At 42.7% G+C, this 27,018-nt stretch overlaps 1 protein-coding gene across 3 annotated transcripts; it reads right to left on the bottom strand.

Annotated features, from left to right (window-relative positions):
* Nucleotides 1-127: 127 nt before the first annotated feature.
* Nucleotides 128-20,336, bottom strand: washc5 (WASH complex subunit 5). 3 transcript variants are annotated; one of them, XM_038711965.1, is made up of 29 exons: nt 20,212-20,336; nt 19,228-19,505; nt 18,804-18,949; nt 18,482-18,566; nt 18,177-18,277; nt 17,474-17,666; nt 17,161-17,313; nt 16,902-17,015; nt 8,280-8,451; nt 7,997-8,124; nt 7,571-7,700; nt 7,097-7,209; nt 6,288-6,454; nt 5,951-6,026; nt 5,734-5,844; nt 5,119-5,259; nt 4,510-4,590; nt 4,247-4,348; nt 3,814-3,993; nt 3,532-3,656; nt 3,236-3,398; nt 2,977-3,079; nt 2,815-2,894; nt 2,503-2,606; nt 1,986-2,115; nt 1,693-1,789; nt 1,123-1,276; nt 874-961; nt 128-568 (listed from the first exon to the last, which is right to left on the bottom strand). In XM_038711965.1, the coding sequence occupies exons 2-29, from the start codon at nt 19,411-19,413 to the stop codon at nt 512-514; spliced, it is 3,480 nt and encodes a 1,159-aa protein (XP_038567893.1). In that variant the 5' UTR covers nt 19,414-19,505; nt 20,212-20,336; the 3' UTR covers nt 128-511. The 3 variants fall into 3 exon arrangements, with proteins under 3 accessions (XP_038567893.1, XP_038567892.1, XP_038567894.1); XM_038711964.1 differs by having other exon boundaries at nt 20,122-20,273; XM_038711966.1 differs by lacking the exon at nt 20,212-20,336 and adding an exon at nt 20,136-20,154.
* Nucleotides 20,337-27,018: the final 6,682 nt, after the last annotated feature.

The raw sequence follows: 27,018 nt of genomic DNA, 5'->3' as shown, positions 1-27,018 counted from the left end.
AACACGCAAACCACCCGCCAATAAATAACTACAACGGTGGCTAAGGTCCGACTTCCGGGTGTATTTTTTCAAAATAAAAGCCTAGACCAAATAATCAAATTATCAACTGAAAGGAAACAAAACAATGTATTATGAACATTCGTATTTATTCATTTATATCTATGTACAATCTATTATTAGTGCATTAAGACATTAATGGGTAATTAAATGTGTAAGTAAACAACTCAATGGGCGTTTTCATGGAAGACATTAAAGCACAGTTGTAAACCATGAACTGAATGAAGGTTCAACTCTATTTAGCTGCTTCACTTTCAAGATTCTGGTAATGTGCATCCTAGGTCACTGTCACACTGAAGCGGCTTACTGGAACACTTGAACTGATCGAAGCAATCGTTAATCTTGTTAGTAACACCTGTGCTTTTCCCAACATGACAAGTCAAAATGTCGGCAGTGAAAAAAAGTCTATGGCAACAAAAGCATAATTTTCTGATGAAACGCTTCATCCAGGTCTTCACAGTATTGTTCTGAACTCATCAAAAATGAAACTGGGCACGTGGGCTTCGGCCACCTTAAGAATACAGAGAAAATAAAAATAAATACACATTAATATCCCACAGTACATACAGTAAAAATGCGAGACATAGTCCTAAAATGTCTATAGCTGTGTCTCATTCAGGGCATGGTGCTGTATTATTAATCATTTCTTACAGCTGAAATGTATTACATCTTACAGTAAAACAATACACCTGCGAAATATATTAAGGTAGAACCATCAAAAAATAAAAGCCCAAGCTTCCCTACAACCCCTAGTTAATGTAAATTGTTGTCATTTGCCACATTTTTACAACATTACTAAGGCTAAAGTTGGCCTACCTTGCGTGACAGTTTTGTGTACTTCACATAGTCTTCCAAGAACATCAGTGCTCCCACCACATCAGAAGGCATATCAGGGATCTTCTGACTATGATTAATCAATCAATTGTGAGTTCATAAAGCCATAGCAAGATACATTTCTCAAAACTACTCAGGTAAAAGAGAAGCAATATCTTTTCTACAAACTATACAAAAGAAATTGTTTAAATATGTTATTGTAGTAGTAGCCATGTTTGTTTGTTTTTTTACCTTGTGCACTGCTCCATGATAGAGCGTATGAACTGACCAATAAGAGCCAAGAACTGTTGTGTGTATCTGGAGTGGAACTGCTTGAGCAGGGTGAGCAGGCCGAGCACTAGCGGAGGCCAGTCAACTGGGTCTGTGGCTTTCCTGCAGGTCATTCCTGGGGAAACAAAAGACATCAGTCTTGTGGTCATTTAAATGTGGATGCAGTCTTACACACCATTAAGTCTTGAATACTGAGAGAAAAATCCACCACATAATTTATCACAAATATACCAAGAATCTAGTGCGCTCACGTTCCAAGTACTGACTTCCTATATTTCTCAGAATAACTATGACTCTGAGCATATGAGCGGTAAAGGTTCCTGCTGAAAATGACACCTACCATTATATATCAATAAAACCACATGTGGCTCTGATGATGTGATGGATAAACAAATCTAGAAAATTAAGCTTCTTTGAAACACCAACTATCACAGCCCACTGGTTAGACCTGTTGAAACTCATAATTGTACAACTCATCAACAACAGTAGGATAAGAGCTGTAATATAGTGCTGAAATTTTTAAAAACATGCCTTGGTTTTTGCTGTACTGAAGTTTAGGCAGCTGAGCAATAATAAACAGGAAGCTGATGATGGGGAAGTAAGGTAGGCGCTTTGTTGTGATGTAGATCTGTGAGAAACAAACAGAAGAAAAATGGTCAGCGCATTTTGCAATGTAAAACGACAGATGGAGACAGAGTGATAAACAGAAGACGCAAAAAACACAGGTGAACTTTTGGGGTTTCTTTTGAGGTTCTGAAACTTAATTATTATTTCAAACACTAATCATATTATCGTGTAAAAAGCAACACCCGTAATCTCCAGACCTTGTTGAGGGGGTTGTGAATGCCAGCAGCCTCCAGGTAGGCAGTGATGTCATACAAAAGAGTGTTGTCCTCTTTAGGATAGGGCAGGGACGGATCCTGATAATGAGCTTCAATGTCAGCCAGCAGGGACCTGGCAGGGTCACAACAACAGTAACATTTAGCAGTAATTATTGATCGACTAGTACTTGTGCTTAAATTCTAATTAGGAAAAGTCACATCACATGTTTTCTTCATACATCAAACAGCAAGAGCATTAACATTAAGTCATTAATATACTACTAGTACTTGACAAAAGAAATGGTAATAATTAGCATTTACATACTGTATTATATATGTGTATCATAAGTCCAAATGCCATAAATATAAGAAACATTCCAGAGCAACATACAGCACCTGAGTATCTCTTCATAAAAGTATTACTTTCCCCTCAACAGTAATAACAACCACACTGTAACACAATTACAGAGATGTTAGAGAAGTGGTACTGTATGCTCTGAGGTTGTGAGGCTGGACTGACTTGTTGAGGTTTTCCAGGGCAGCAGCCAGGTGTTTGGAGTCAAACTTGCAGGAGTCGTTCAGCTCATTAGCGATCTGCTGTCTGAGAATCTGCATCTGACCGACCTACAACAAAAACATGTATTTAACATTATTTTTCATCATGTTCCCATTGGCATTGGCAGATGGCAGACAATGAACAGCGGCACGGAAATACAGGAGAGAGACAGTTAATGTTTCATCTTCAACGAATGTACATACCATGAAAATCTAAATTCACGTTATTAATAATCATTTTCTTTCTACAACTTTAGATAATATCATGGACCAGTACCTTCATGATGGCCTCCAGGTATGCGCCCCAGATCTTCTGGGTTTTGGCCACAGCACTGGCATACACTTTACTGGCATTAGCTGTTAAAGAAAAAACAAATTGATTCTTCTCAAGGAGCAACAATACCCTGTCGGTTGTAGGATTTCCTAAATGAATACTTACCCACGATGCCCTGGACTGGGTTGACAGCACCCAGCACGGCTTTAAAAACATCCACCACAGCTTTGTCCCTCAAGATGGTCTTCTGAAGCATTGTCAGGAAGTTCTGATGGGAGAAACAGGTTGCCAACAGTGCAGATATATATCTGGTATGCATACAATGTGCACTGAAGACACTATAAAAGCCCTTACAGACCCGGAAGTGGTCTGTTACTGGTAGCTTTGTCGCACAGCCTGGAAACTTTTTTTATATGCTAATTACCTGAAGTTCCTTGACAATCATGAAGCAGAGCAGGCGGTCTAGCCCATTAAGGCCAAATGTACCCAGGGTGTTCTGGATCTCAGAGAACAGCCTGTTGTTGGTGACCTCCTGGTGGCTCTTCAGGTCATACCATGTGTTCAACGGGTCGATGTAGCACGTTACCCTGTTGTAAGGACCAATGTTTGTTAGGGTTAAGTAAGATTAAAGCCCGGTTCTTCTGAGAGAGAAATAAATACTTCATAGGATTGCAATAACTCTTCTAATTTAATTTCACAGTAATAATTAAGGAAACATACTTCGGATCAGTGATTCGGAGGATCTCTCTGCAAAGGCGACCGATGAAGGTGGCAGACTCATCCACAGAGGGAAACTTCGGGATGGGGATGTGGGTGGACTGGTGCACACTCTGCCAGTCCTGGATCTGATTGGAATCAGGGAAAGAACCAATCAATCAACTCTTTTTACTGACAAATACACAAAACCACAGCATTACTTTGCGTTACTTGCGTTGAAGTGATGTCAATATTAAGCAATATGATCAGAAATAGTAAAAAGCATTCTACTGTCTTGAGCCTGACCTTGGTCCTGAGGAAGCTGTTGCATTCCTGTTCCACATTGTAGTTGATGATGCGGGACACTTCCTCCTGCCAGATTTTAAGGCCGTAAATGCTGACGTAGTCCTGGATGTACTCAAACGACCGGTAGAACCCATCCATGGTGGCCGCCATCTCCTTCAACTTGGGCATCAGTTCACTAGGCTAAGAGAGGGGGAAAGTTTTGTTTAGTCCCATCTTTTAATTTTCCACTGCTGTTATCCTTGATCGTGGTTTAAATAAGTATTGTGAGCAAAAGCTGCAATTGTCTTGTGTCCTGGAGAAACAACATTAGTAATTCAGTGGTTTGATTTGACACACACACTATAAATGTCACAAACTTGCACTCAAGATTGCGCACACACTTAAAAATATAAAGTATAAAACTATGAAACTCTCGACCAATCTTACGTCTGACCTTAGCCTTGGGGTTGAAGATCAATCCTTTATGCAGAGCATAAGCTACCCTCTTCACCAGCTCCTTCCTGATGCCATCCTCCAGAAGCTGCTTAGGATCCACCTAAAGCATCACATTGTGTCAGTAAGGTAAAAAACACTATAGTAACTTACTCTTGAGATGCACTGTGGAAGATGTGCCCACGCCAAATCCCTGCCTGCATGTTAGAACCTAATATTCTATCACCATGCTAAAAGTAAAGGTCCAAATATCACATCATCTACCTTAATGATCCCAACTAGAGTGGTCTTCATCATCAGGATCCCCTCAGTGAAAATGGAGATATCATGGGTGAATTTAGCAACCTGTAATCACACGCAGAAGAAGGATGTGTAGGCACACAACTTGATAGAATCCAGTGAACCTTAAATTAAAAATCAGTCCAATGTCAAATTAATAGGATAAGATAAGAATATTCAGCATCAATTTGTAGAAAGATAGGTGAATGCCAGCAGACATTGTACTTAATAAATGAAAGATGATGTTTTGTTAAAAATTGAAATTCTAGCCAAACTCTTAACGATCCTGTTTAATTTGAAGGCATTTGACCACATTTCAAAATATGTCTTTTCAGTATCGGACTGACAAATTCTAATGAATGCAATTCAAGAAAGCATCTGCCTGCTCATTCTCTTTCTTTTCTAATTAGCATTTCACATCAAAAGCTGTGTGAGATTGAAAAATGTTCAGCAATACCAGCTAGATACCTCCATTTGATTTCATAGAATATCAGAGGGTTGTTTTCATTAATTCAATGACAGTCTGAACAACACTCCAGGAGCTACATGCACATTGTAAAGTGTGACTTGTTCAACCACAACAAGTTGTTTTACTTCATAGCGAGCCCCGAGCTGGGAGTAGTCCTTTAGCTTGTCCTTATCTAGCCGTGTGGGCACCTCCATGATGTCGTGGATCTGAAGCTTGATGATCTTCGCCAGAGAGGTGAACATGCTCTCTGGGATGATCTGCAGCACCTGTAAACAAGAAGATAAAAGGCCCAAACTGAGCATCAATCTAGCGTATGTTTGAGAGTTGTTGTTTTTCTAAAGACAGAAGATTCGAGATTAGTCTTCAAAAACAGATGGTACTCGATGCTGCAGTTGAAAAATCTTGTGTACACCTAGGAGAAGCAAATCCTTTGGGATAAAGTAACATGGCATGTGGCTGATGAAACCAGAAGGTAATAGCATCTTAAAGGTACACATTCTCTATGTAGCTGTTTTTTGGATGGATACATATGCCAAACAGATGGTTGTAGAAACATTAATCAAGATGGCAGCTGTTGCTGCAGAGTTACTGAACAACACTTTGCAACATGCAGAGTTCATCTGTTATGTTGTGAAACTATTTCAAAACCATGTTCATTTGAGTACCACCTCTGCTAAAAACCTTTAGATACAGGTGTTACTTTTGTAAGATTGTAGGTAATAACATTTAATGTGGTGTACCTTCCTGACATAAGCCACCAACTCTCCAGAGTAGAACTGTGAAACGCTCAGCAGGTCATCACTGTTGGCCTGGTTGATGCGCAGCAACGGAAGGTCCAATGCAGATGCCAGCTGGTCGCACAAAAACACACACACACGATGGATTTATTTATTGTTATTATTCTTAAGTCTATATCTGAACACTTGCGCATGTGTGTTGGACACAAATAGTCCCCACCTTCAGAAATGTGGCTCTCAGTTTGGTAACCATGGACGGGTTGACTCTGATGCTCTCCTGCATAATTGATGTGAAGCTGCAGAATAAAACATAAGGCAGAAGAAACTGCTGAAATCTGCTATACAGACAAAAAAAGCTAAACACAACCGAGTTAAATAAAAGACAAAACAACAGCAGCACTGTGGTCCTCTTGATGGTTCATACAGAAAGCCAAGCAGGCTGTCTCACTGTCTGTGGCTGACCATGTGAAAGTTAGTATCTGCATGCCACTGAGGACCTTCTAAGAGAAAATAATGTGAATTAGCGTGAAAGTACAAAATATGCCAGAAAACTGCACCTGTCAATTATTTGCCACGCATAGGACAGGTCTCCAACTATCTGCATGGTAATGAGGACTTCTTCTTTGATATTGATGGTACGGATCATTTGGTGCAGAAACTTCCTGGTGTCAGCCAGAAACTGGCAGACCTGCAGGTTAGACTCCAACTGGTGGAACTCCTGGACCTAAAGGCAGAGAGAAAAACATCTTATCTCTATAGACACACATAACTGTACACAAAACACTGCAATCACATATCTGTGTCCAAGGATTGTAAGCACTCCGGGCAGTCTTATTTTCTTGATGTTTAAAAAAAAATAAAATAAAATTCTCAATTGGCGCTTAGTCAATTTCTGGCTCATGGGGATGATTTGGTACTGGCCCAGAAGACTGTACCCATGGACTAGCTTATTGTCTAAACAGTTATCAATGGCTATATAAATAAACATAACCCAGTGTTTGCAATTTTTGTGAAATCATATTTGTTCCATTTCTATTTTTACAATAGACTGTGGCAGGATAGACAGGCGAAAATGAGGGCATTACAATCCACTGAGCCAATAAGACATTTCCATTATGTATTCTGATGTGTCTCTATTTATATGCATTTCATAGCGGGTTTTTTTGCCAACATTAGCATGCATTTCTCTTGGATTCCCCTTTTACCTATATGCATGAAGCTAAGGCAATCAAAGTAACTCTGGAACTGCAAATGATTCAAGTATAAGTACCACATTCAAATTCAAAGGTCCAAAAAAGACTCCACTGAAGTTTTTGATAATCAAATTGATGATGGCCAGCACTCAAATCATCATTATCTTGCTCACCTCAACAAGAGCCTGTATGAGCTGAACGGTCTTCCTCCCAGCAGCTGTAGAGTCCTCGTAGTTCAAAGACTCAATCTGCTTTGAGATTTCTCTGAACCAGGCTTGTAAGTTCTCTGTGAGGAGTAATATAGGTGTGTAGTACAAGTGCAGAAAAGTATTTTTCAAAAGTAGTAGTTAAGAAAAAGGAGTCTCTCATACTAGGGCTAGAGTCGCAACGGAGGAAGTATGACTGATGTAAATTTAATCCGCCTCTCCCTGCATGTGTGTCCTTGATGCATTTTTTACATGTTGTTTCCCTGCCTCAACATTTTTCTTAGCAGCTTCAAGTTTAAACTCAATTGTGTTCCAACACTGAAATAATCCATGACTATTCAAAGCGTGAAACACTGCATGGCTGAGGTTCCTCCAGTCACAACCACTTCCTTGCTGTGTGTGTGTAATGCTACACCTTATCCATCCGACAGTGTAACTCACCATTTTTCTCCACCCTGGTAAGAGGTTTGACGCCAGAGAAGACTTCAGCCAGCTCAGTCATTCTCTCTGACCCCTCTTTCTTATAGCTCTCCCATTTAATCTGCTTCTCTGACAGCATCTGCTTGAACATCTGGAAGAGGGACAGAACAGATGCTGAGTCGACAGGGAGGGATTAGTCAGATGAGATGTGTAATGAGAACGTTAAATGTGTGTCCTATAGACAGGCTAGCCATATGCTGTCTCACTGTATATGCTAATAGACGACAAAGCAGACACACCTAACGAGAATCGCAGTTGTCTGGAATTATTCTGGCATTCATTTCACACTTTTACTGTCTTAAAAAGAGAGAAGCCCAGTGTGTTCCTTGTTTTTTTCATGTTTTCCCGGTCATTATTCACATCATCTACTACTGAGAAGAGACTCACCTCTTTGAGTGTGAACTCAAACTGAGCAGTGTCCAGCAGAAGCTGGAACAGGATCTTGGGTTTGTACTTTGAGTCGTAGAGCACTTGGTCTTTGATCTGACGCAGTCGCTTGTTGTTTGGATCATAGGCTGTAAGAAAATGACTAGTTTGAGTGAACTGCAAATTAAAAATCAATTTCTGTTATCATCTTATTTCCAAAGGTAAAATCATGCATTTGAAAGTCTGGGGCAATGTCCTATAAGAACCTCAATTTCTACAAGGAAACTCTGCCCAATATTCTCACCTGACTCTGCAGAGTGCAGCATCAGCCAGCGGATAGCAACATTGCAGTCCCTCAGACAGTTGAGCAGTTTGGGAATGTTGTCCAGGATGATCTCCTCTCTAAGGAAACCTTCCTTCAGCAGCTGCTGCACCTGAGGCCTCAGGGTCTCCATGCCAGCTGCATATCGATTGGCCTAAACACACAGTGATAGTGCCATTTTATTATTCATTCACTTACTCACAGGCCACTTTATTAAGTACACCTGTTCAATTCATGTTTAAGAGGTCATATTATACTCATTTTCAGGTTCAAAATTTAGGGGTTGTACCAGAACAGGTTTAGATGGTTTCCATTTTCAAAAAACACCATATTTTTTTGTCATATTGCACATTGCTGCAGCTCCTCTTTTCATCCTGTGTTGAATGCTTCGTTTTAGTTGGAATGATACATCTTGCCTCTACATGATCTTTGTTGGGAGTTGCACACGCATAGTTCCTAGTTAAGTACTACTAGCCAATCAGAATGCTTGCATCAACTGTTGTTAAGTTGCATAGTTCAAACTACCTGCGACCGAAAAGAGCTTGTAATGCTTTTAGGCATGAACGCCGGGTTAGGGCGCAGAACAGCCGAGCTGCCGTCACCCTGGATCTTGAGACACAACGGAGCTACAGAGAGGGCAGCCAGATCGCTGACCCTCTTGGCCGATGTCAGAGCCAGGAGTAAGGCAGCCTTAGCCGAAAGGAATCTCAGGTCTGCCGGGCTTGGGTTAAGGCGCGTAAAACCAGTGCCAAATCCCACTGTGGGGCAATAGGCCGCGTCACCGGTCTGCGCCTCTGCACCCCCCTAAGGAAGGGTGGGAGAACACAGTCCTGTCCCCGAAGCCCTTGTGACAGGACAAAATGGCGGCAGTGTAGGTTTTAACTGTACTGAACGCCAGCCCCCTGTCCATGAGCAACTGGAGGAACGAAAGCACCGCTGGCAGTGGACAGGTGACAGGGTCCGTCCCCTGGTCCAGACACCAGCGTTGGAAAGCTGACCACTTAGAGAAGTAAGAGGACTGAGTGGAGGCGGCCCTCGACCCCTGGATGGTGCGAACCACCTCCCGGAGAGACCTAAGCCCTCCAGGCGTCGCCTCTCAGTGGCCAGACCCAGATAGGAGCAGGTAACTCCTGATTGAACCCCCCCGCCTGAGAGAGAGCATCTCTGAAATGCTCAGGGAAACCAGGACGCGCTGGTGCGCTCCGGGGCCACCAGAGTCACTGCAGGCGATCCAGAAGGTGCAGGATCAGCCGCACCGGCGGAAAAGCATACAGCAGCCGGGGAGGCCAAAGGGTGCTGCGCGAAGGTGTCCACTCCCAGCGGGGGGACGTCCCGCGGGCTCAGTGAAAACCAAAGGGCTCACTGAGCATTCTCCTTGTTCGCAAACAGATCCACTTCTGCCCTGCCAAGCTGGTCCACCAGATCGGGATGGAGGCACCACTCGTCTGGGCGAGGGCCCCCCCTCGACGTGATGTGCGCCCCTCTGTTCAGCACGCCAGGGATGTATTCTCCTCTGATGGAGAGCAGCTGAGTGTGCGCCCACAGGAGCTGCCGCCTGGCCAGACCCAGCAGCTGCGCCGAGCGCACCCCACCCTGATGGTTTATGTAGGCCGCTGCGGCCCTGTTGTCAGTGCAGACCACGTGCTGGTCCCGCAGCAGAGGGGAGAAATGTCAGATCACCTTCCACACCGTGAGGAGCTCCAGCACGTTTATGTGGAGAGGCCTGCAGCCCTGCCACACACTTGGAAAAAGTGCGCGGGGCCAGGGAGTAACCAAAGGGCAGGCGATTGTATTGGTACTGGGCACCCTGGAATGAAAACCCAAGAAACTGTGTGGCGGGAGGGACCACACGAGGTAACATTGTCGCCCTCGTGGGTCCCCTGCCGCATCCCTGGTGGGGGGAGGGAGGCAGAGGCAGACACAGTCGCCGGGGCACGAGGTGGGGCAGCCACACCCGTGAGCCCGTAACCATGCCGCTCCTCTGACAAGGGGAAGGCAGGGACAGGCAACAGAGGAAATGGCCTGTCTGCAACATCGGAGCCAGGCTGCATGAAGGCCGCACGGCCAGCTGCAGCCGGTCCACACAGTGCGACGGCAGCCACTGACTTCGTAGAGACAGCGGCGGGCCGAGGAGGAAATATTCTGCTTGTGGCACTGGAACCAGACTGCATGAAAGCCATCCGGCCAGCTGCAGCCTGTCCGTGTTATGCCACTCCTCTGGTGAGGGGAGGGAGGCAGGGGCTCATCGCCGCGCTGCTCGACCGGCAAGGGAAGAGGGCGGGGGAGGCGTACATGTGGTCTGAGGCCAGCCACCTGACCATGTCAGAGAGGGGGGCAAGGGGAGAGAGGATGTGCAGCTTTGCAGCAAGCCCATGCTGCTTGTTAGCCATTCGGCTAACACACAACTGGCTCAAACAATGTGGGGAACAGACAGCAGTTTTCCTCAAACTCAAGAGCAGCTGTCTGTAAAGTGCAACACTAGGTCATGTAGTTTACAAGAAACACAATTCTCCCCAGCGTCACTGTCGCCTGCCGTGCGGTACGTGTTGGCACACACTTGATGCCGTACATCACACATGTACAGCGCACAACACAGCCTGTCACACACCTCTGGATGCGGCAGTAGGGACTGCGTCGGTGATGCTGTGATTATGCACGAGCTCGCAGCCGGGCACAATGTCAACAGCATCACACATTGCCCGGCAGATTTCTTCTTCAGAAAAATATCTGTACCGGGTGTGTACATGTTTGGTCCACACAAAGCGAAATGTCCACTGTCGTGGTCTCATACAGTTTCTGTGGGGAGGGGTGTGTGAAGGGACCTCTGATCGTGAACAGAGTGTACTGCTTGTTGCTTTGCGCTTCAAGCTGCAGATTAGCCACTTGGCAAACGGCAGCTGGCTCACAGTGTGGGAAATGTGTGCTTGGTGTGGCTGGTTCAACTGACAGGCACAGACAGCATTTGTTCAACAACTTCTACAAAAGGAGCAACTAGATTTCACACAGCTTCTTTTCGACCCATAGCTTTCCAGTGGTCCGCTCTAGTGATGTGCGGCTCTATACTGAAGCATCGATATTTACGATCCCAATGTCTCCTGCTCTAGTATCGATTCTCATATAAAAAGATTGATATCTAAACTCAGTAATTTGGAGTGAGTGTTTATGTTATCATAAGTAACTTCCTGTCACCGGAATAGTCTAATTATTCCCGGTTAGGGGAGGGAACTACTTCTCCTTCCGCCTGTCAGTTGTGTGTGCACTAACGCTCTGTAACAGAGCCGACCGCTGCAGCCCTTTATTTACATTTCCCACTACGAAGACTGCAGAGTGACTATGGCTGACCGCAAGAGGAGTCATGTCTGGCTGTATTTTAGCTGTAAAGACAGCAGTGACGCTGTGTGTGATGTGTGTGGAAAGACAGTGAAATACAGTGGTAACACTACAAACCTGGCTAAACAACTGAGTCACAAGAGTGAATATGATGATATAATGAAGCGGCGGTCTGAGGAGGTGGTCCAGGGCGAGAAGACGCAAGGTGCTAGGGCAAGACAGACTTCAATGAGCGAGTCATTTGGCAGCGGCAGATGTTATTCAGGTACAGAGAGATAGTGTGATAGTCACGTTATCACTGACAGTGGGAAAGTTATTCACGTCTGTTAAGGCTTTAGTTTTTTAATGCTCAAGAGTTCCCCGGAATCCCAGCATTCTTGCAACAAGCTAACAGAAAGCAGTTTGTTCAAATAGATACCAGTGAAACATGATGTAAGTTAGCCTAATGAAATGAAAATAATGAGTAGCTTTCCCGAGATCAGTGTTAAGAGTGTATTGACAGAGGCTGCATATTGCCTATAGTTAAAACTAATAGGATTTAGAGGGATCTCTTTTGTCCCCCTGGCCATCATACTGTACAACAGCTCCTAGTCATGGCAGGGAGGACAATAGACAAAAGAAAAATTTCTACTTCCATCTGTACTCCATTTGCACTGCACTTACTGTTCACTGTGACTACTGTGTTATAAGTTAATTTTATTTTAATATAGGTTTAATGCATGTATGTTTTGTATGCTGGATACTTGAATTTCCCTCGAGATAAATAAAGTATATATCTATCTATCTATCTTTAGCATACAGTGCAGTGTGGCGCCATCATTCAGTTTGCCCTGTGTTTCTGTGTTGTTTGTAGATGATTCTCCAAGGAGCCTGGGGGAGATGATTGTGAGGGACCTCCAACCTATGTCTGTAGAAGAAAATGATGAATTCCAGGCATTTGTAAAAGCTCTTGACCCAAGATACAAACTCCCTAGCAGAAAGAAAATGACTGAAACATATCTTGTTAATATGTTTGATGAGAGCAAAGAAAAAGTAAGAGCAACTTTGCAAAATGCTCCAAGTGTTGTACTTACTACTGATATGTGGACTTCAGTGTCCACAGAGGCGTACATGACTGTCACACGTCATGTAATTGAGAATTGGCAAATGAAAGTAGATCCAGTCTGTAGAAACCCGCTTTTCAGTTTTGTGCGAATTCTACAGTTTTCTACATGCTGGACAGGCTGCATGAACAACATGAAGATGTGACCACAGTCCTCTGTCTTCTAGGCAGGAGTGAATTGTGCAGGCCCTTTGAGGAAGTGACAAGGGCGAAAAACATGTTTCAGTCTCCAAAGTGATTCCTCTCGTGTCTCTTCTTCAAAGAGCTGTAGCAGCCTGTAAGCATCAGGGCAGCTCCGTTGCCACACAGCTGGCACAGCAGTGCCAGCGTAGATTTGCAAGCATTGAGACTGATCACTCTCTAGGTGCTAGTACATTTCTGGATGCTAGGTTTAAACACCTTGGATTTCAAGACAAAAACAATGCTGAGGGAATGAAAAAAACAACTTTTCTCTGAGCTGAAGGAAGTCTACCAGACAGTAGAGTCCACTCCCACTCCAAGCTCTTGGAGTTGGAGTGGGAGTTGGGAGTTGGACTTGGAGCTCCCAAGTCATTGGCACCTACTTCTAGCTCTGCCTCAGTGCCTAGCCCCCAGAGTCTTGCACTCGCCCCAGACTCAGCTGCAACAAAAGTAGGGTTACGAGCAGATTTTGACACACAAGTTGCGTCTTCCCAACATCACCGGTCAGCTACCACAGACTTAATAATTGAAATGCGTCGTTACTCAGAGGAAAAACTGATTCCCCCGGACAAGGATCCACTTGTTTGGTAGCAAGAGCATCACCAAACCTTCCCAGGCTTAGTACTTCGGAATTGTTGCTAGTTCTGTGCCTGCAGAGCGGATGTTTACAATGGCAGGGAAGGTAGAGAGCAAAAAACGGAACAGACTGAAGGGGAAAACTGTAAACATGCTCTTATTCCTAAACAAAAACCTGTGAATAAGCAGTTTTCAGAACAGGCTCAGGTTTAACATTTTCAGGGGAGCCTAATTTACTTTTTCGTAAAAGAAAATTGAGGTGTCAGCTACACATTAGCTTCCTGTTAGCTCAACGTTAGCCTGACGGTAGCATCGCCGCGGCAACATAGCAACGCCGAGTCCGGCGTCACCGGAGGTTGGTACAGGGGGGAGCCGCTGCGGGATTCCTGCTCATCAGATAGCAACAGGTCAAGGGCTTCGTCAAGAGAGTGGGTGGACCGCCACGCCACCTCGTCCTCACCGGCAAAATGATCCGCACATCGCTCTTCTTTTCCGACAGGAAGTCTTCTGCTCTTTAGACAGCTCAGTGCTGACGAAAAATGGAAGCCGCAGACTGTCTCTCACCGTTGTGTGCATACATGGTGTGGATGTAGGAGAGGCCCACGCTGTTGGGTGGGCGTAGACTAAAATTCTCAGTGCCGCGCAGGCGCGCGAAGAGGGTAAACACAATAGCGATAGCCTTTTAGCTGCAATACTTCTGCCTCAAATCAACTCAAATCGTCGCCTGACGTAGACCTCTTCAAGGCCCATTTATGCCACGCATTTATACTTGTGCGTAGGCCTGTCCGTCATTCTGCAATTACACCCCCAACGGTAGTCTGCAGTAGCGCTACAGCGTCCACTGTGTTGACTTTTGCCGACCGAGCAGGCCAACTTCCGGTTTAGCGCTCAGCCATCGTAAATGGGGGTAAAATTGTAAACGTGCGGCTGGCGTAGCCTTTTCAAATGTTACAGTGCGAATGGATCACATTCTGATAGCGAAACGAGTCATTTCGCTCGGGTTGCGACGGTCAAATATATTAATTCACTGTGTTACAGCCGCCGTTTTGGCCAAGCGCGGGATACTTCCAGTCGGCTCGGAGGCATTGCGAGGCTACCAAGCTGACCAATCACAGTGCTTACGGTCCACGTCGACATGACATGTAGTTACATTTTTGAGGAGGTGCACGTCAGGCGACGGCGTAGCCTCTGCGTAGCCCCGTAGCCTACGCCGTGGATTTGAGGCAGAAGTATAGCCCTCACGGACTTCCCAGGAACGCGCCTCAAAGTCTGTGATGGTGGACATTGGGATTTGGCCATCTAGTTGTATTTCGTATAGGTTTCGCTCTCTAAGGCGGACTGTCAAATCGTCAAGTGTGCGAGGGCTCTCTCGCGGACATTTTGAGTCTTTTATAGACCCTTCTCGTAAGTCTGCATTTCTGCAGACTATATATTGTTGAAAGTTTTCTTAACTTAAGATGGTGCATAGAACACATGACATCAGAGGAATGCAATCACCTTATTACACACTTCTTTTATTCAACTATTTATTTTAGTTTTTGCTTAATGATGCTATTTGACCAACAATAGTGTATTGATTAATACAAATATATATTGACATTTAGGCTGCCTTTCCTCCACTCTGTAGGGCGAGAGCCTGCAGGACTTAAAAATAAGGCAAAAACAAAATAAAAAGTGTGCAACGTGTTTCAGCGTCATCAAGGTAACATGATAAAGTGGCAAAGTGCTGTCCCGTTCCCGTTTACAGCATTTGGAGCCCATCACTTTCCAAGCGACGTCAGTAAAGTCTGTGATGGTTCAGGGCTCAGGGTTTAGGGGAGACTTTGGGATTGGGGCCCTATCAGTTGCAACCAAGGGATTCATAATAGTGTTGACACAAAGATACTTGCAGACTTTCATCCATGTGTTGTCACAGGGATCAAAGGGAAATGGCTAGACTACAAACAAGCTGTTTTCAAGCAATTCAGAGCAGTGTGTTCTGTGGGAGATCAGAACTCCCTTTGGGCTGGACTTTGGGCTTTTTCACTTTGCAAATCTATTACACATTCAAATTGAAATCTGCTTTATTGGCATGAATGTATAACAACAATATTGCCAACATTATTAAACAAAAAAGGTATATAACTCAAAGGAGAGGGAAAAAGCTAAAAAGCATAATATGACCTCTTTAATACAAATGTCTAATCAGCCAATCACATGGCAGCAACTTAATGCATTAAGGTATGTAGACGTGGTCAAGACAACTTGCTGAAGTGCAAACCGAGCATCAGAATAGAGAAGAAAGTGACTTGAACGTGACATGGTTGTTTGTGCCAGACGGTCTGGTCGTATTTCATAAACTGCTGATGGGATTTTCATACAGAACCATCTCTGGAGTTTACAGAGAATGGTCCAAAGAAGAGAAAATATCCAGTGAGCAGACGTTGTGTAGATGAAAATGCCTTGTTGATGTCAGAGATCAGAGGAGAATGGGCAGACTGGTTCGAGATGACAGAATGGCAATAGAAACTCAAATTACCATTCATTACAACCCAGGTATGCAGAAGAACATAGTCTTGTCTGACGAGTCTCAATTTCAGCTGTGACATTCAAATGGTAGGGTCAGAATTTGGCGTAAAAAAACATGAAAGCATGGGCCAGTCCTGACTTGTATCAACGGTTCAGGCCGGTGGTGGTGTAATGGTGTAGGGGATATTTTCTTGGCACACTTTGGGACCCTTAGTACCAATTGAGCATCGTTTAAACGTGACAGCCTACCTGAATTTTGCTGCTGACCATGTCCATCCCTTTATGACACAGTGTACCCATCTTCTGATGGCTACTTTAAGCAGGATAATGCACCATGTCACAAAGCTCCAATCATCTCAAACTGGTTTCTTCAACATGAAATTGAGTTCACAGCACTCCAGTGGCCTCCACAGTCACCAGATCTCAATCCAATAGAGCACCTTTGAGATGTGGTGGAACAGAAGATTTGTATCATGTAGCTCACAAATCTGCAGCAACTGCGTGAAGCTATCCTGTCAATATGGACCAAAGTCTCTGAGGACCGTTTCCAACACCTTGATGAAAGTATGTCACGAAAAATTAAGGCAGTTCTGAAGGAAAAAAGGGGTCCAACATAGTACTAGAAAAATGTACCTAATAAAGTGGCCAGTGGGTGTACGTGTACTGTATATTCACCGTTTTTTTAACTAACTTTTCAGGAAACGTTTAACAATGTCTTTGTAAAGTCACAGATTTGATTAAAATCCTTGTGGTTCAATTTAGATTCTGCACTGTCACACTGGAGGACTTACACATTCTGTAAACACAGTTATCAGTACATGCATGCAATAGAGTGCCAGACTGAAGGACTGTAAATTGACCATGTTGAAGACTGTGTGACATTGAAGCACATCCAATTTGTTAAATACCTGCTCTTTGATGTTAGCAGAGTCCAGGGTGTAGTTGAGAGCAGTCTTGGCTGCTTTGTATGGTTCCCAGGCCTCCACCAGGTTCACTGTGATCCCCATGTAGATACTGATAACCTGCAGAAAGACAACACAAACACTTCAGTACAACATTCACATTAACAAATAGTTTATTATATAATAGTTGATAAAGTTTATATTCATTCTGCGTCTACCGGCATGACATGAGTGAACAGTCCTACCACAAAAAAAAATGTCTTACCCAGTTGTCAGGGAAGTACTTGTCCACTATCTCCCTCATCTTAGCCTGCTGGGTGTGCAATATGGAGGGGCTGAAGTAGAGGCAGACGTACAGCATGGCTGCCTGGTTAGCCAGCGCTGTGCTTCGATGCTCTGGTAGAGGATACGCAGACACCTGATGGACAGGAAGAGAAATGTGATTTTAGGTCCAGCCCAAGACTATGGCTGTAACAGTCTCATAAAATCTGTAACAAAGACAAACTTAACTTCTGATGAAGTGACAAAATTTGTCATTATTGAAAGTTCAAAGTAACGTTCGACCAAAAGCTTCTCACCTGGTTGTATATGTCGTCCGAGCGCAGCCTCCCAATGACCATGCTAATAAAAGTGGTACTAATGGGAACTCTCTGGAAGTAGCTCTCTGGATAGTTGGCTGGCCGTTTGGCTCCAGGCTGACTGGAGTAGCCGGTGCTGCGCAGGAGCTTGCAGATGTCATCCAGGTTGGAGTCGGCTGATGAACGGGCAGCACTGAAGAAAAAGTTAAATAAAATTATGGGAGACAATCTAAAGACTGAGGCAAGTGAGGACAAAAGTTGTGTGTTATTTCTTGGCATTATTAAAACTGGGTAAAGTATATTTTGATTATTGCATAATTTTGTTATATTGGATAAAATTTTCAAATCAGTTCAATTCAACGTGCTGCTGTGTGTTCTCCTTCTTGACTGTCTGTCATTCAAATAGGTTAGCATTATGTTTATATGTAATCTAATACTTGATCTAGAATAACATCTCAAAACACTGCGAAAGGAGTCAATAAAAAAATAGGTGCATCCACATCTTTATTATAGCACATTTCAAACATAATGACATGACAGGGTGATATTTCATGGGAGAAGCAAACGGAAAGAGATAAAACGATATCAGGTACACCAGACTCGACTTTGCTGTGAGCGAGCTCACTGGCTAACAAGCGTATTGAGCACATAGAAGATGTGAGTCAGCATGTTTCGTGTGTGTGCGTGGGAGTCACAAGCGCACCTGTATCTATAGTAGGAGACAAGCATCCTCTCTCTGACCTCCCCTTCAATTTTTTGGTCAATAGCCAGCAACATGACTCCATAAAGGTAGAGAGCCTCACACTGGGTGGAAAAGAAAACATACACATGATCATCATCAACTTCTATAGTGTCTTCTCAGTATGTTGTGTTAATATGTCGTTTTTAGGGCCAGGCATGAAAATCAATCTGCAAGTCAGCAAGACAGACAGTTATTTCTGATATGAACTCATCACAAACATATGTTGTAATGTTAGCATGTTCCTGAAACTGATTTGTATTACCTACCAAAAGCTGTTTCCCATCCTCATTTATAAGCACAGTCTCCAGGGTTTGCTGAATATAAACACCCTCATGTAGGTCATCCAAATATCTGGAGAGGAGAAAATAATACAATACTATCTTTTAATATAGTCTGTCTTATGTTTCATGGTGCAAAAAGGAGAAAAGTAGGTAGAGGGAGGGAGTGTGAATCAACCTCAGGGGGTGTGATTTTATTATCTATTTTAAAAGGACAGCTGAAAACCTGTTTTTGTTTTCTGAAGAACATTTACTCTTAAATTGACTGAACTGGAACAAAAAAAGAATAAACAGCCGGGTCTTGTCTTACCTGTTAAGATCCACTATGTATTTGTGGACACTCTCAAAAGCCAAATAGAACCTTGACAGAATCTCAATGTTGTTCTCTCTAAACTCTTCATCCAAGTCTTGAAGCTCAGGTTTGGCTTCCAGCTTCCCCTCGAAAACCTCTGCACCCTGGCAAAGAAGCAACATCTTGAATTGAGTGCAACTGATATTCAGTTAATACTCACGTCTTTATAAAAATGTAAAGTCTAAATGTAAAGCTAGGTGTTCCAATAAGAAAGCAATAATTTTCATAAACCATACATAGAGCTCAAATATTAGTTTGCATCCTGTATTACAGGAAAAAATAAGAGCAGCTCTATGAAGCCAATGCTGATGTGCAGTTAATAGTTGAAAGGGTGAGACTGGCCAAAAATGTCTTGGAACACCTGCCCCAATCAAACCCACACCTTAAAGTAGCTGAAGTCACAGACAATGTCTCCATATTTCTGCTGGTCGCTCTTGTCTTTGAGCCTGAAAACTGCAGGGATGAATTCAGAGAGGCGCAAGAGCTCGGCAATGATGGCATTTCCTCTAGAAACTATCCTGAGGATGGCCTGGCCGCACAAGTTGTTCTCCGCCAGGAAGTCCACCATAGCGGCTGGAGGAAGACAAGGACGAGGATGCACAAAACAGCCGCAACTTGGCCCTGTGTTTTTGCAGTACAGTGACAGCTGGGATAATCCAGCTGAAAAGAAGAAAGCAGGGAGGGTGTGAAAAAAATGGCTTTATCAATTTAACACTGTTTTTATTTTTACTTTTATCAACATGGCAGACTAGTTTCATCTGCCCTGCTGAAGTGTCCTTGGGCAATACATTGAATGCCTGCCATCACCTAGACTGGTCCTGACATCTGACTCCTGCTGAGAGAGGCAAATAGAAAGAGCAAACTCCCAAAGGGTTTAGGTAGTAGCTTATTAAAGTAGTATTACCTTTAGTTAATTTTTAGTTTAGAACTTTGAGGTTTCTCGACGGAAATACAGTAACACAAATTTTAATTATTTTTAACGTTAGCCCTAAACTGTCATTTTAACACCCCTAGGTTTCACAATGTTCAGGCTTCTTGAAGAGATATAAAAACAAATTGAAAACGCTCTTTTAGCTTTTAATAGGCTTGTTGTTTCTAAATGGAAGAATTTGAGGAGTGTAACGTTACGTTAGTTATTAACTGGTCATGTATTAGCTAACTTGAATGTTTGCTCTTTCTATTACAACCAAGCTAACGTTAGCATAGCCTGCTCGCTACTTTGATTAAGTTAGCCTTAACGCTGCAGACGACAACACATAAAGCGATGCCAACATACCGTTGTATACTAACTTTTCTTTACGTCTTGCTGGTTTTATTTAAATAGCCGTAATGTTTATTAGTCCAAGACTGTTGAAAAAAAGCTTGCCTCTTTGGATCTTCTCTTCCCTGTTTACTTCCTCATGACCAACCACATGACTCTGCCGCTGGGTGTGTTTGATTTCGTTCCTTCATCGCGCCGGAGAAGAAGAGCGGTAACAAGTATAGCCCTTGCATTGACTTATACCACCCAAAGTAAATTTGCCCTATTTTGAGAGGACTCACAGTGATGCTAGTGTAAATCAAGAAATATGTGTATCATCCCGAATCACTGAATTAACTCAATTCCACAAAGAAAAAAATGGGTCAGGTAGGCCTATGGGTTGACAGTGCACTGAAGTCCTGAAACTCAATTACATGTTTCTCTAGATGGCGACAGAGATCCACTATACCCTCAGTTTACAGGCGCTCTATCTCACTGCCACTCCACCACACTCGAGGACTGTGAGTGCAGATTTCTGGCTCCACAGGGATGCAGTGATTTGCAGGGATGGAGTAGTGAGAATAAGCCTGAGCAGAAATTAAACCAAACTACTGTGGAAAACCTCAGAGATAAATCCACAGGGAAGAAATATAACATCCTTGCCTTCAGGCAACAAAAATGCTTCTGAAATATCTTTTCTTGGAGGCCGTTGAAGGGACTTTTCCATTCACTTTAACAGCAAACATCTCCTCATTCATCATCTATTCGACAAATATCGATTTAGCTGGAGAAATAATGAACCTTTCTTGAAAACACTGGCACCCTACCACCCACTGTTTCTGCCGTGGCTGAAAAAACTGACAACCTGCGTGACTAACATGTGGTCAACATTGATGAATAAGCACAAGTCCTCATGTTTCCTTCAAATTCTGATCGAATTGGACTTTATTGCCAATAAGTCTAACACGCTGGCAGGCACTTCCTTTAAACAATGTGAGCCAGAGATTAATAACAGTCATATGGAGAGAGCTGTTTGTTTTGACCCCTCACCTTTCTGTGTGGCAAAGCAAGTTATCATCTCAGTCCTGAGCCAGTGGATGTCTCCGTGTGTCGAAGTGGATTGTCTGTCCTTGCATCACTTTAATTGCATTTTATCTTTGATATGCAAAGAATTCTCTGCTTCAGGGTTTGTTTGTTTTTTTTAGATTATCTTCATAACACTTTTGCTTTAATAATGAGCAGAGTGGTGATTGACAGGGCTCTGGCAGACTGTGGATGTGACATATGGCACGGTGGGCTGCATTTTACATCCTGAATAACATGTTTCTTATCTCCCCGAACCACTTAAGAACCATTATTTCAATGCATTTTGTAGTGGGGGAGAAAGGGAGAAAGACAGACAGCTACAATTTAGATTCATAGCTTGACTCCTTATTGACCCGGCTGTCCACAAACTACACACTGCGTCCCTGCGGCCGCTGGATTTATTACCCGTTTACCATCACACCAAGGTCACATTCTAAGAGGCAACTGGGTCAGCTATAAGGGCTTCCTGGGAAGCATCATGAAATGTTTTCACTAATGAAGCCTCTTACTACACACCTTCTGTATTAACCTTCTGGCGCCTTATGGATTTTCTCTTCTTGTTATCACATCGGTCTTTGAAGAATCTCGTCAGAGAATTTATTTTATTGCAAAATAGTTACTAGATTGTTTGTGAAGAATAAAATACATGCAGCTATATCCACACCACAGTCCAATCTAATATATTTGAGTAATATTCCAAATACATATTATATATTCATTTAGCCATCAACTGAAAAGTTACCAAATAACCCCCATTTCTCTGACCATCAAGAGCACTGGTGGATCTCATTTCCTGAGCAGCCTGGCGGCCATTGACTGTTGATCCATGATCATTTTTCAGTGAAACCCTTGAAAAGGCTGACAATAATTGTGTCTTACCTGTTAGTTACTTTATGTGCTAACTTACCAAATTAAGGACTTTGGATAACATTTTAAAAACTGGAGGTCATTATCCAAATTTAGCAGCAGCATGAGGTGATTTTAAAGCCCTATGTATGCATGTATGCAAAAGATGGTCTGAATGCACAAATGCAAGGGTATCCATGTATATCTGTGTGCCTAGGTGCATAAGCAAATGCACACATGTCCCCTCAGGTCCTGTGTGCCCTTTATTAGCACCAAGTTGATTCTATTCAGCTTGGCTAGTGATTAAACCTTTTCATGGCGGGGAACTTTCACACCGCTGTGAACTGTGTGAGGTGATTAAAGGCTGCTCAATTTGTAGTCCAGTCCCACTGCTATTCTTCCTCATTGATCTTTTTCAGGCCCTTGAAGTGAGAGCTGTGCGCAGCAGGCTTCTCTCATTGAAATAAGACAGGATACATACTCTGCACTACTCCTACTGTCTCTCTGCTCTCATGTCAGCAAACATTTCACAGACATGTATCCAGTCAACAAATTAGCTATAAAATTAGCTGCTACATATGGTTGGTATTTAATAAAGTTCATGTGATTAACTTGGTTTGTTTGATATTGGTATATGAATTAAATTAAGCTCTTTTATGTTGTGTTATTATGCATGAATATAAATAGTTGTGTATGCTCAGAGAGCCAAACTTTTTAATATATGATATATTACTCAAGAGGACCATGCAGACCATCAAATTGTAAAAAAAAAAAAAAAAAATGGAAGCCCTGTAGAATAGAGTCTTCAAAGAATTGCACTGCTTTGCCACAATTTAAGAAATTTTTTTTGACTAACTAAAGAGAGGGAAACTTTTTCATTTCCCCTTTGTTTTAACAATTATCCTAAAACCATGCTAAATGCTAACTCCAGCATGCCTACATGCTCACAATGACAACGGTAATATCCATCCATCTATCTATCATCAGCCGCTTATCCTGCGTACAGGGTCGCGGGGGGCTGGAGCCAATCCCAGCTACAATGCTAACATGCTGATGAAAATTTAAAAATTAGATACAGCTTCACACAGTGAACTCACTGAGTTGCACCTAAGGCTTGAAGAAGAACTGAAGAAGTCCTTTGGATGTGGGACGAAACGTCTTCCAGTATCTTCAACCAAGTCCAGTTGCCCTTGATTTTAACCATCGTTGGATAAGGCTTCTTCATGTTCTGAGGCGAAATCTGTTGTTCACAAAAGAAAATAATGGTAAAGTTATCTTAGTGTGCGGTGACAGTTGCTGTGCATTTGGAATTTCTTGTTTCTGAACATGCTGATGTTAAGTAAGAATAATGTTTAATGGGAGTGAATCGATGTCAATATCATTGTAAAGACTATGAGTCACTTTTATATTACAATTTGTAAACACAAAACACAATCTCCAAACACATTTGAAATCCCCAGTCAAAAGCTTCATGATCCACAAATATATAACACGATCCACATCTATTCATAGAGTAGAATTATAATTTGGTCATAAAGCAAAATTAATTAAGAATTTCACCTAATGGTGGTATAGATGAAAAATCCGTACAATTCTTGAATGAAACATGACTGTGTGTACCAAATTTCATGGCAATCCATCAAATAGTTGTTGAGATGTTTCAGTCTAGACCAAAGAGTTGGACAGATCAAAACATGGCTAAAAACATTGAAACCTAGAAGAGTGGTTGATCCTGCCTCTGGGGCTTTTGATGCGTCTCCATTTTTTCTGGCAAAAGTGTTTTGGGGAAGAAAGCTTTCCCTATCCGAACTGAGAGTGTGAGGATGGAGTGTGTTGTACAGTAATTGCCCAGATTGCCCTCTAAGATAAATTTATGATTTTGGTCCACTTAAATGAGACTGACTTGAATTGATTCCACAGCTAAAACACTTTCACCCACTGCATAGAGACAAGAAAAGGCCGGGAGAAAGGTTATTAAATCACCCATGCTTGATGGCAAAACTCTTCCCAAAAGGAGTTTCGAGGCTAACAAGTGCTTTTGGGACAAACAGCAAAGGCTGACTGTGGTAATTCTCCAATATCAGATTTCATCAAGCAGCAGATGTATTTTTATTGCAAGTCATTACTGCTGTCATACTTATTAGCATAGAAATGGTTTCTATACCTACGGAGACCTGAAAGTTATTGCGTTTGTAATTGAACCTGATCTCTGCTCTGTGATTGAGATGTTCCAACACACACGCGTTGCTGTACACACAAGGTGGAGAGCATATTTTGCTCATACACGAATGCGCATACACACATACACCACAAGTGATTTGTCTCTGTTCTTCTCCTTTAGTAACAATTCTTTTTCTAATATATTAATACCAATAGTAGTAAAGAAAGGAGAAGAGAAAAACAAACAGGAAAGATGAATATGATGATAATCATGGCATCTATAACGGTGATGATGATCATGTCATCGTGTCAGACCTGACACCATCCCCCGTCACACCACTGACCGGCCACAGTCCATCATCTCATCCCCCACCTCCTCCCCCTCTCTTACCATCCTAGAGAGGGATGTCAACAGACTGTTCAGGAGGCAGAAACCTCGCAAAGCAGCTGGACCGGATTCTGTCTCCACATCCACCCTGAAGCACTGCGCCAATCAGCTGTCTCCAGTGTTCACAGACATTTTTAACACCTCACTGGAGACATGCCATGTGCCGGCCTGCTTGAAAGTCTCCACCATCATCCCTGTCCCCAAAAAACCAAGGACCACTGGACTAAACGACTACAGACCCGTCGCCCTGACAGGTGATTGGCCGCAATCTTCCTTCTCTTCAGGACATGTACGCCTCCACACTTTACAACAACGCTCAACTGTGCTTTATGCTCATGTTGCCAATTTTTGCACATACTTGTCAGCATTGTATTATACTATTATTGTATCTTTTTATTTTTTGTATACTTGTAAATGTTTTTTGATCTCCTTATTTTTTATATTTATATTACTATTTATGTTGTGTACTGTAAGCACCAATTCATGCCAAAGCAAATTCCTATTATGTGAAAATGTACCTGGCAATAAACCCGATTCTGATTCTGATTCTGATTCTGATTCTGATTGATCAACACATTAATGTCCTCTGACATTGTTTGGATGATTAAACAACATTGATGATTGATAGACATCACTGACCATTTTGAATGATATACTTAAATCCTCGATCACACAGATGAAATTAGAGAAATACAAATAATCAATTTTGTTATTTGCAATTGCAAAAGGAATTCAAAAAACAAATATTGTTTTGCACAAGGATGTGTCTTCATTATTAAATAAGAAGATAAGATATAACTTTATTAATTGCCCGTAGGGGAAATTTCGGTCGACATAGCAGCACAAAGGAATATAAAAGAACAGATGCAGTATTATAGAAGTATTAACACGCTATTTACACTATTCAGTCAATAATAATTATTTACAACCATTTGCAACCAGATAAATGTCTGAAATATACTTAGGAAAATCCCTCAGTTTGGTGCAGTGGTGTTGTGGAGCCTGATAGCTGATGGCACAAATGAGCCTCCAAAGCCCTTTGAGGCTCGAGGCTGGATGAGTCTGTGGTTGAAGGTGCTCCTGAGCTGCCTCAGCTCAGCATAGAGAGGATGAGAGGGGTTGTCCATGATGGTTTTCAGCTTCCCTCTCATCCTCCTCTCAGTCACTGCCTCTACACTGTCCAGTTCCATCCCCACCACTGAGCTGGCCTTCCTCACCAGCTTGCCCAGTTTGTTGGCGCCACAAGTCCCGATGCCACCTCCCAGCACACCACAGCAAAGAAGATGGTAGAACATCCGTAGCAGCCTGGTGCACACATTGAAGGACCTGAGCCTCCTCAGGAAGAACAGCCTGCTCTGTCCTTTCCTGTAGAGGGCCTCTGTGTTGTCTGTCCAGTTCAGTTTATTGTTGAGTTGCACCCCAGGAACTTGTAGGTGTCCACCATCTCTACTCCTTCACCCCTTATTACAACAGGGGTGTGGGGCCTCTTCTACTCATTATTATCATTTCCAAGAAAGAACACAATATTAGTTTTCTGTAGAAGATGGTAATTCACTCTGAATTTTAACAGGGTCACAATAGGGTGGGAGCTTTCTGTTGCTGGCACTCAAATTTATGTGACAAGTCCTTATGAGCGTAGCACATCACAGAAATTATTGCTGGGAACAGGAGCAGATCATTTATTGTGGCCTTATTGGCATTTTTGCAGATATGTTATAATGAGATTCAAAATGAGGCAATAAGATCTTCAGATCATCCCCAGGAGCATGGATCTGACTATGGCAATGCGGGTCTGTCAGGCTGTCAGTCTATCTGTCCACCACTTTGATAGATAGTTATTCATCCAGGGATTTAGGACCATTTGTAAAGTCTATGATCTGAGTAAATTAATGATATATTAAATATTGGAGTTTACATTTGAAATAGATACATTTGGAGCTATCCTGGTCTGACCTCAAAGCCTCATCTGAATTTGTAAATTGTACTATGAAAGCTCTGTGATCTATGAATATATCTGTTAATCACGTAAATTACATGACACATTATAATCAACATAAAGGTCAGCCCATAGCATGAGAATTTAATAATTGGGAACAACTCCCATGCCATTGACGACTCAATACCTAGACTACTTTTAGTAGAAGGCATGTTTTAACGAATAATGGGAAATACACTGGTTGAGAGTCTGATAGTAAGTTTGATACCACTCTCATATCTGTCTGTATGAAGCTGATTAGCTTAGCACAAAAACTGGAAAAGTGGGGAATACTAGCCTAGTACAGTCTATAGCAAAATGTGCCCACCATGCACCACTAAAGCTCACAAATTAACACATTACATTTGTTTAATCTGTACAAAAAACAAAGTGTTAAAGTGAAAATTTGCAGTTGCAGGGGGTTATGTGCAGGACTAGTCAGCTAACCTAAGCTGACTGGCTGCTGGCTGTAGCTTCT

The sequence above is a fragment of the Micropterus salmoides genome, unplaced genomic scaffold, assembly GCF_014851395.1.
Source record: "Micropterus salmoides isolate LMB-PRFRI ecotype aquatic unplaced genomic scaffold, ASM1485139v1 Ms_hic_scaffold_11, whole genome shotgun sequence".
NCBI classification, from domain to species: Eukaryota; Metazoa; Chordata; class Actinopteri; order Centrarchiformes; family Centrarchidae; genus Micropterus; species Micropterus salmoides.
This window is presented reverse-complemented; position numbering and strand designations above follow the sequence as displayed.